This window comes from Perca flavescens, chromosome 4 (genome assembly GCF_004354835.1).
Source record: "Perca flavescens isolate YP-PL-M2 chromosome 4, PFLA_1.0, whole genome shotgun sequence".
NCBI lineage: Eukaryota > Metazoa > Chordata > Actinopteri > Perciformes > Percidae > Perca > Perca flavescens.
Genome location: NC_041334.1, coordinates 324699 through 334698, shown reverse-complemented (window position 1 = coordinate 334698; position 10000 = coordinate 324699). Strand labels below are relative to the sequence as shown.

Genomic DNA, 10000 nt, shown 5'->3' with positions numbered 1-10000 from the left:
CACACGGTAACCAAAATATCACATAGTTGTTGTTGAATTAGATTCACAAACGGAAGAGAGACAAGCCTGCTCCGTTTCTCTACAGAATTTCTTTTTAAAGTCAGGGAGCCCTATGTGACGTGTTAGTCCAATCAGTGGTTGTAGGAGGGCGGAGCCTGTTTTTTTTTGCTTGTCACTGTTCAGTGAAGAGAAACTGGTGGAATGCAATGCTGGGAAGCAAGATCCCTGCTGTGAAAACAACTCGTATATGGACATCAGAAACAAAGCGTCTTGCTGATAAGAGGAAGATGGATAGATGGTAGCCTGAGAAGGACAAACTTACCTCTACCGCTTGGGTGCTTCCCTTTCTTCACACAGTGCTGCTTCGCTGGAGGCTCGTGGTCGATACTGTACGCCTTCTGGGAAACACAGAAGAAGAGAGAATGGCTTCATCACTTCCTGTCAGAGTTTCATCTGAACCATGTAAATATCAGATCCAAAGACCATAACAAAACAACTTTGGGAAAAAGGGTCGAAAAGCATCTGAAAAAAACGACAGAAACGTTAGAAAATGGTGCTTTAAAACAATGGACACACACACACAAACACACACACAGAGACACACACACACACACACACACACACACACACACAGAGACAGACCCACAGACCCACAGACCCACAGACACACACACACACACACAGACACACACAGCCTGTCTGTGATTGGACGGCGTCCTCGCTGCCTGAATGGACTTTGTGTTGGTTGCTAGGAGACTTCATCAGGCTGCAGCATGGTGACAACAAGACCTTCACTGTCTCACAGACCCCCCCCCACACAGAGACAGGGTGTGAGAGGCATCTCCAGGATGAAGATTTTATGAAGAACAACACAGAGGTTATTACGCATTTTTGTGACTAACAAGGTCCAGCCCCCCCCCTCTTAACCACCCATCTACTAAAGTCTGCCAGCCTTCCTCTGATGGTGATGGTGATGGAGATGATGAAGGGTTAAACAGCTGTGTGTGTTTTAGGTGAACAGTCTGTCCTCTGCTGGACGATCTGCAGCGTTACACCTCAGACTGCTTCTGGAAGTTGTTCCTCGCCACTGTGGCACTAAATGTTTGCTCCTGGGGGAGGAAAGATTGTTGTATCTCTGTAAATGCTAGTGTGGTCTAGGCCTACTCTATCTGTAAAGTGTCCTGAGATAACTCCTGTTATAGGGTTAGGGGTTAGATTCTCAGCCATTTCCTCTAAATGACAGAAATGAACTAAATACACAAACTGCTGACCTCATGTACCAACTATAGTACACACCAGACTGTTTTCAGTTTTTTGTCAGTTTGAAGTTTTTTTCTCGCTGTTTGACGTTTAATGCTTTTTTACTTTTTTTGTCGCATTTTCAGCATTTTGTTGCTTTTTTTGTTGTTGCACAAAGATTGTTTTCCGTTATTGTTTAAGTCTAAGAAGTAAACAGAGGTTTATTTAAACTTTTAGATTATCATTTTAAAGAGTCTGTTCTCTGTGTTTTTGACCCCGAGTCTGAACTAAAAATAGCCTTGTGAGTCCATCTGAACAGGACGTTACACCGTCGCCCTGCTGTCAGCTGTTGGTCTCCATGGCAACACACACACCCCAACACTCCCTCCCAAACAGGTGTGTCTCCCCATAGCTCAAATACATCCCCAGAAACTCTCTTCTGTACTTCTGTCTACGTTTCTCTGGCAGCTTTAGTTACTCTACGACTTCATAAGACTGCCATCACCAAACTCCATGTAAATAATCGGTACTTTTATTATTATTATTATTATTATTATTATTATTATTATTATTACTTAATTCACCCATTTACATGTGGAAATATGCTGGCTCTATACACGCTAAAAGTCCTGATTATTTACATGGAATCTGGTGGGTCCTGCTATATACTCTGTGGCAGTAGCTCCAGCTGATACTAGTGAAACATAACTGGAGCACAGCGGAGATTCCAGGAAACACGCAGGCCAATCAGAGCAGACTGGGCTTCTTAAAGAGACAGGCACTGGCCAATCAGAGCAGACTGGGCTTTTTAAAGAGACAGGCACTGGCCAATCAGAGCAGACTGGGCTTCTTAAAGAGACAGGCGGTCCAGCAGAGGGTGATACAGGAGCAACAGCCGTGGGTAGTACATAAAGATTAAAGCATGTAAACTGTCCTTCTGTAGTACATACATGTCAAAAAAAAAAAAAAAGAGAGAGACTGACTTAGAAACTCCTGCTGCACATCTTGTCATTTTTTCCAAAATTTTTATTGGTTTTGAGAAAAAGTCGAAATATTTAACCAAAAGAATTCAATATTTTGAGAGAAAAAAAGTCGAAATATTTTTAGAAAAAAAGTCACATTATTTTTGAAAAAAGTCTAAATATTTTGGGAGAAAATAAAGAGTCAGAATATTAGGAGGGGAAAACAAGCTGTTTGACAGTTTTCTGGTCTCGCTGTGACATCACACTGTGACGGGTTTGTTTATGTGCTCATTACATCACACACACTGCTACGTTGGTTATCTTGTTGTTCCTGCTGAACGTGTCCGGTTAAAGTTCTGCTAACAGTCAGACGGTGTTACGGTACTCAGGGGGTCAGCTACAGCTCTAACAAACGATACACTAACTTCTCTGAACAAGAGAATCACATCCAGAGACAGACGTGTACAGTTTATTAACATGCTTTAATCTAATATCTGTTTGTTATGTCTCATACTGTCTTCTCTCTTCCATTGTGGTCCACATAAAGCCCTAAAAAAAGTCAGGAAAAGGTTCCTTATCCATCGAAGAGAAAAGTGCCAATAGAGGTTGAAAAAAGCAACAAAAACAGTAAAAAATAAAACAAAAAAAAAAGTCAGAAAATGCAAAAAACCTGTGGAAACACACCAAAAGTGTCGGCAAAATCAACAAAAACTAGGTGGGCCACATGTACTGTAAACCTAAATTGATATGCGGGCCGGATCACAGTCTGAGAGGGGCTGGATTGGCCCGCGGACCTCGAGTTGGACACTAACTTCAGACTCTTGTTGACAGATGAAACCAGCGACTGACCTTCTTTCCATAAGAAGCTCCCATTCTTCCCTGTCCTCTGCAGCCGGCACTACTTCTTCTATTTCCCAGCAGCCCCCTCTTCTTCTTCCTCTGCCCCCCCTGACAGCCTGGCAGCCTGACAGCCCGGGCACGGGGGTGTTTTTAGCCCACCGCACCGTGAGGCAGCTTCAGAACAGAACTATCCAGAAGTGAAGCAGAAAGTAAAGCAGGACTGGAGCGAGAGAGAAACTGAAGCAGTAGCTGAACAGACGGCCACCTGTTACTGCCTGACTCTCAGCTGTGAGGAGTTAAGATGCTCTGATTGGATTAATGTCTTTAGAGGTGAGGGGGAGGGAGGGGGAAGAGGGGTGGGGGGGGGGGGCAGAGAGCAACAGAGACAGAGACAGGGAGAGAGACAGAGAGCAACAGAGAGAGAGAGAGAGAAAGAGACAGACAGAGAGGAAGTCCACCTGTCAGGATAAGGGAAACCCCTGAAAATAATGTGAGTCTGACTTTAAAACCAAAAGTATCATGTTACATTAGCACGTAGCCTTGATAGCTTAGCTAATGTTACCACAGATTATATATACACACACACACACACACACACACACACACTCACACACACTTGCTTGTAAAAGTATTCATACCCCTTGAACTTTTCCACATTATGGAAAGGAGCCATAGAGAGATAGAGCTTTTGGTTTAGTTTTAACATGAAACCGCCCCCGAAATCCCTACCCCCAAACCCACCAGACTCCATGTAAATAATCACTACTTTTATCATCGTAAAACACACTTCATTCATGAGATTAGACTACACACAGGTGGACTCTATTTACTAATTAGGTGACTTCTGAAGGCAATTGGTTGCACTGGCTTTTATTTAGGGGTACCAGAGTAAAGGGGGCTGAATACTTTTGCACGACACACTTTTCAATTTTTTAACCATGTATAATTTTTCTTCCACTTAATAATTATGCACCACTTTGTGTCAATCACATAAAATCCCACGGTTTGTCAGAAAGAGTTTTAACAAACTGGACACCAGAGAATGACTTCACACCGACTCTGTATTTAATATTTACACGTTAAATAAAATGGCAATGATCTATCAATCACCAGACTCTTGGACATGATGGAGTTAGTTTTCCCAGACTACACAGCAGATTGATTACATGATTTAATATTTCAGAGACTCGGTCCCGTGTCTACGGGTCAGTGGCGGTGGGGCTCTCCGGCCCGTCCTGGCTCGGCCCAGACATCTGCATGAACAGCTCCCTTAGCTCTGTGATGTCATCATCCAGGGACGGCAGGGGCAGGGCTGGGCGCTGCTCGCGCTCCTCGATGAAGTCCCACAGACGCACGTTGTTCATGAACTGAAAAATGAAAAAAAGAAAACTCAGTTTTATTATTAAAGAGTGACTTCTGTTGCCCCCAAAATCCTCATCACCAAACCGACCAGACTCCATGTAAATAATCAGGACTTTTAGAGTGTATAGAGCCAGCATATCTCCACCAGACTCCATGTAAATAATCAGGACTTTTAGCGTGTATAGAGCCAGCATATCTCCACATGTAAATGGGTGAATTAAGGGTTTATTTCAACCAAACCAGAGTGGTGATTGTTGGAACAGTGGAAAGATGAACCAAGACGGCTTTTGGTAGTTTTATTTAGTTTCTGTCCACTTTGAATGAACTGTGTTTTACGATGATAAAAGTCCTGATTATTTACATGGAGTCTGGTGGAGTTTAGTGATGGTGATTTCAGGGCTGTTTCATGTTAAACTAAAAGGATCTTACTCTTTAACTAAAAGGTCTATCTCTGTAGGGATCCATCCCATAATGTTGTCAGACTCTCAGAATAATAATCTGAGTCTGTCAGCACCAACAACAGAACTCTTAGTGGACTCTAACTGCTGCTGAACATTAGTCCTGTAGGGTTACATTATAGTGTGTGTGTGTGTGTGTGTGTGTGTGTGTGTGTCTGTGTCTCCACTTGTGTGTATTTGTATTTATTATAAGGATCCCCATTAGTTGATGCCTAGATGACCAGCTAGTCTTACTGGGGTCCTTCTGTGTGTGCGTTTGTCTCTGTGTGTGTGTCTCTGTATATCTGTGTGTGTGTGTGTGTGTGTGTGTGTGTGTGTGTGTGTGTGTACTGGACCAGTTTCAGAGATCATTGTTCCCATCAGAAACATGGAGAATATGGTCCAGGTTAAATTAATCCCGACATTACTATTTAAGTTTATGAAACTATAAAACCTGAGTGGGGCTTCTTACCCGGACGTTCCCCTCAGAGCTCAGCTGTTTGCGTGGCCGGTCCGGTTCTGCTCTGGTTCCGTCTGGGAAGGCATGAAGATACAAACACTTCCCTCCGAATGGACAGGACCCCCGACCCTGATCAAAGTACTTACAGGCCTTCTTACTGCAGAGACAGGACGCAGATCAACGCTCAGTCACATTTCTGTTTTAAACAATATGTTCATTTTAACCTGTGTTTCCCCTGGCTTTGTGGAAGACTACAGTGCATAGAGACAGAGTGTATTAAGTCTGTGTGTGTGTGTGTGTGTCTCTGTCTGTCCTCTCTCTGTTGACTTGTATTGTGTGAAGGTTTCCTCCTCTTTATTCCATCTGCTAACAAACAACAGAAACATGTTTAAAAGCTGCTGTGTGCTGATATTCACGACCAACACGGTCAAGAACCCAGAACTTTTTTATAAGCTGCGGACCCCAAAAACGGAGCTTTGATGAAGGCCAAAGTGGACACAGACGTGAGGAATCAGAAGGGAGAACATGGAGAGACACTAAGATAACGTTGTGGTTATGTCTGACGTGATAGTTTGACTTGGTAACTACATGTCTGAAAGCTGACCTGACTCCAGACTTGAAGAGCTCTATGAGATGGTCCTTCTCGTCCTGATCCTCCACCCAGTAAACAGACGGGATCACAAACTCTGAGACCAGCCGACACTCGGGACACGACCTGAGACACACACAGACACACACACACACAGACACAGACACAGACACACACACTTTACTACAGCTGCACAGATTAACACACACAGGTTTCTTTCACACTTTTTAAAATGATTTTTTCTTTCTTGTTGTCTTACTTGACGATCTTGTTGCTGAAGTTGCGGGTGCAGCGCCACTGGCGGATACAGGCCAGACAGAAGGTGTGACAGCAGGAGGACAGGATGCCAAACCGGCGCTCTGACGGGTTCAGCTTCTGCACCACCAGCTCCATGCAGATAGAACACACCTGGACAACAGCAGCATGGTTACAGAGAGAACACACCTGTGTTGGGAACTGACCGGCCTGAGCGCCCTTTTCAAACAAAGAGAACGAGGCCTCCATGCAACTGTAAAAGCCCTAAAAGTCACACCTCCATCAGAAAAGATGGCTGGAGGCACACGCACGCATGCACACACACCGACTGAACCCACCTTGTCCTGACTCAGCTGGGCTGCAAACGCCTTCTCCATGTCGGCCTCGAAGGCCAGCAGACACATCTGCAGACAGACAGGCAGAGAGACAGACAGGCAGAGAGAGAGACAGACAGGCAGAGAGACAGACAGAGAAAGAAAGACACAGGCAGAGAGACAGACAGACAGGCAGAGAGAGAGACGTATAAAAAACAGCTGATCCAGTCAAAATATTCCCAATTCTTTTTTCTCAACAATCTGACATTTTTCCAAAATAGTAAAATGTTTTCTTAAAGTTTGGGGTAAATGCTACACTAAAGCCTGGTGTTGAAATATGAACATCTGTCCACACATCTGTTCTGATTTCTGTGTTAACGTGCACACCTTCTCGTGCGCTCTCCTCTGCTCGGGGTCATGGGGGTGGAGAACCTGCAGCCTGCACACCTCACACAGGTCGCCATGGAGATACGTACAGTTGTCTTCGTAGAAACAGTGTCCAGCGGCAGCGTAGGGACACAGCGGGGGGGGGTTAGGGTAAGCCCCGCCCACAGGGGGAGGAGCTACACATAAACAAACATCAGCGGTTATTATATTATTATCATCATCCTGTAGTAATGATTAAATCACAGACAAGTACTAGCCAATCAGAAGCCGGCATTTAATCAAACCTTGGTCCTGTGCTGAAGCATCCAGACCCGTCCTGATGGCGTCCACGTACGAGTGAGTAGACGCCGCCGCTGCCATGACCTCCGACCCAAAACTGTCTGCTGGACCCCCAAACATGCTGTCTACACCCAGGACTGATAGATAGATAGACAGACAGACAGACAGACAGACAGACAGACAGAGGAGAGAGAGAGAGAAGGACAGACAGAGACAGACAGACAGTATAGTTAGATTGAAAGAAGAGACTTAGCTCCCTACTAAGACAAACCTACTACTACAAAGTTCCCCAGGTATGCAGTTGGACATGTCTGTCTGTGTCACCTCTTTGTGAGTGTGTGTGTGTCACCTCTATCTCCGTCTGTCTGTCTGTCTCACCTCTGTCTCTGAGGACCGGCGTCTTCTTAACTCCGCCTCTGACTGAAGGTCCGCCTCCAGCCCCTCCTCCAGCTGTGGGATCCTCTAGAGCTCCTCCCCCTCTAGATGAAGCTTTGATGTGGTCATACCTGCACACAGAAACACACCAGAGACACAGGTTCACTGTCTACACAGACACACCATCACTCCCTCCCTCCCTCCCTCTAAAACATCACCAGTTTACCTGCAGCGCTCTCTGTAGGCACAGACCCCCCCTCTGGTAGATATCTCTATCTCTCTCTCTCTCTCTCTCTCTCTCTCTCTCTCTATCCCTAGTTACCTGCAGCGCTCTCCATAGGCACAGACCCCCCTCTGATAGAACTTGCAGATGGTGGAGGGTTTGCTGTTGTTGGGGTCGTGGGAGAACAGACAGCGGCTTCCCTCTCTGCACACGCCGTGGAGGAAATACCTGAAACACAACACACAGGGAGTTACCATGGTTACCCCCTTGAGATTCAGTTTAAACTAATTAAACATGTGTATAAGGTATACATACACACACCACAGCAGTAGAAGGTATACAGTACATAAACACATAACAGTTCAGTCGGCGGATTAGCATTTCCTAGGATGGCGAAGGAATGTCCCGCCCTACTCTGCCTCTGATTGGCTTGTACTCGGTGCCTTCGTCGGCTGAATTGGATGGGTTTAGGCATGGCCAAGGTAAGCCAATCAGAGGCAGAGTAAGACAGAAAAAAGGCGGGACATTCCTTCCCCATCCTAGGAAACTGCTTATTCTCGTTCAGACGGACCATCTGAACCGTTAAATCTCTTCCTGTCCGGCTTGTTCATGTGTCACGTGCACAGTGTTTCTAATATTACATGTTGTAGCTGAAGGAGACAGATCAGGTGAGTTAATGTTGGTTAAACTGGCTGGGTTTAACGTCAAACCGTACACAAGCTAACAGCTAAAAACATTAGCACGAGGCTAACGCGTCTGCAGCCATCTCACACAGACAGACAGACAGTTAGCGGAGCGCGAGACAGACAAACAGACAGTTAGCAGACCACGAGACAGACAGACAGACAGACAAGTAACCGAACGACAGACAGACAGACCTACCTGCAGGTCACCTGTTTGGTGCTCATTTTCCTCGCGGAGCTTCAGCTAACGTTAGCGGGTTTAAGTTGTCGCGTTGGTGTCGCGGTCAAACCCGTCCGAGTCCGACTGGCAGCCGCAGCGGGAAGGTTCCTGTGACGTTTATCTGACGGTTGGTAACTCCTTTTACTTGAACACTTACTTTAATGTGTTCTAAAAACATTAAAACGGTATGATTGTGCTCCCTATTTAATGTTTTTCTATTCTTTGCTGACTCCTGGCATGTTTATGTTCATTTATTTAGTTTCTTTTTAGTTTTTCTAGTTCTAGTTTTATGGATATTTTTTATATTTATGTATATTTCTATATTTACTTAAACAAAGAGTATTGTATTTCCATTTTGTTTTACATATATTTAATGAATACTAGGTTTAGATTAAATGTAACAAATCTTTTTTAATTTCTTTAATTTTGTCCTTTTTTTCTTTTTTTCTCAACTTTTTCATATTAATCAATTAATTATACTTATTCATTGACAGACACATATAGGATTTAAAAAAGCAAAAACAGCCAATCAAGGACTTATTTAAAGTGTCAATTCAGTCTGATGAACCAATCAGATCTCATTGTCTTTAAAGTAGCATGTGGTCTTTTATTTTGAAGGAAACCTAGTCATTAGTTTGTGTGTTTAAAGCCCCTGACACACCAACCGGATAATCGGCCATTGGACAGTCTGGCGAGGTCGGTGACTCGAGACTGTTTGGTGTGTTCCGTGCCGTCATCAGTCACAGGGGCCGTCTGCCTTCATTTGGGCCGATTTTACTTGTTGAATCGGGGGGTGGGCAGTCAGACTCAATGACCAATCTGATTGGTAGAGAGCCTGACTATGCCTCTCATATTCTGACGAAAATCTTTTAAACTGACCTTTGTTGATCTGAAATGAAGACAGATTCAGCAACTGCACGGCCTATTTCTCTCTTCAGATGTTTTCAGAAACACGTTTCAGTGAACTATCTTCGTAAAATATGAGATTGTATTCCAAACGAGCTGCCATTATGCTAAGTTATTAGTTTGTGTCTTTAAAGTAGCATGTAGTCTTTTATTTTGAAGGATAGAGGATGGATACCCGAACCGAGCCCGTCGGGACCTGACGGTACCCAACGGGCCGGGTTCGGGCTCGGTCCCATCAGCACGATAAGGCATTGGACATTTTAAATTTAAAACAGCTTATTATGTAGGTGTGCACCTGTGTTAACGTGCACTTGTTGCCCTGTGTGAGCTGATGACCTCATCTGTTGACATTTCTGAATATCTTCCTACACCTGCTTCATAAAAGCTTTCCACACAAACAAACCTACATGTGTCATTAGTATAAAAACAATATTTTATTTTAACTGTGTCGGACTCGGGTTGGGCTTGG

The 10000-nt window shown here is 44.4% G+C and overlaps 2 protein-coding genes across 3 annotated transcripts in view; both read right to left on the bottom strand.

The window, feature by feature from the left end:
• Positions 1-3755, bottom strand: part of si:ch211-236d3.4 (protein FAM107B) — an 18639-nt gene extending 14884 nt beyond the window's left edge. Inside the window, exons 1-3 of one of the 2 annotated variants that reach the window (XM_028575916.1) lie at positions 3680-3755; positions 3051-3363; positions 323-398 (exon numbers count right to left, since the gene is read on the bottom strand). In XM_028575916.1, the coding sequence (XP_028431717.1) occupies positions 323-398; positions 3051-3074 (100 nt within the window). In that variant the 5' untranslated portion in view covers positions 3075-3363; positions 3680-3755. The remainder of the gene's footprint in view (positions 1-322; positions 399-3050; positions 3364-3679) is intronic. The other variant, XM_028575915.1, reaches the window with a different exon arrangement.
• A 329-nt stretch (positions 3756-4084) lies between these two features.
• Positions 4085-8734, bottom strand: mkrn2 (makorin, ring finger protein, 2). The gene is made up of 10 exons (XM_028575917.1): positions 8605-8734; positions 7822-7950; positions 7503-7630; positions 7130-7261; positions 6846-7021; positions 6483-6548; positions 6149-6297; positions 5905-6015; positions 5313-5457; positions 4085-4408 (listed from the first exon to the last, which is right to left on the bottom strand). The coding sequence occupies exons 1-10, from the start codon at positions 8628-8630 to the stop codon at positions 4241-4243; spliced, it is 1230 nt and encodes a 409-aa protein (XP_028431718.1). The 5' UTR covers positions 8631-8734; the 3' UTR covers positions 4085-4240.
• Positions 8735-10000: the final 1266 nt, after the last annotated feature.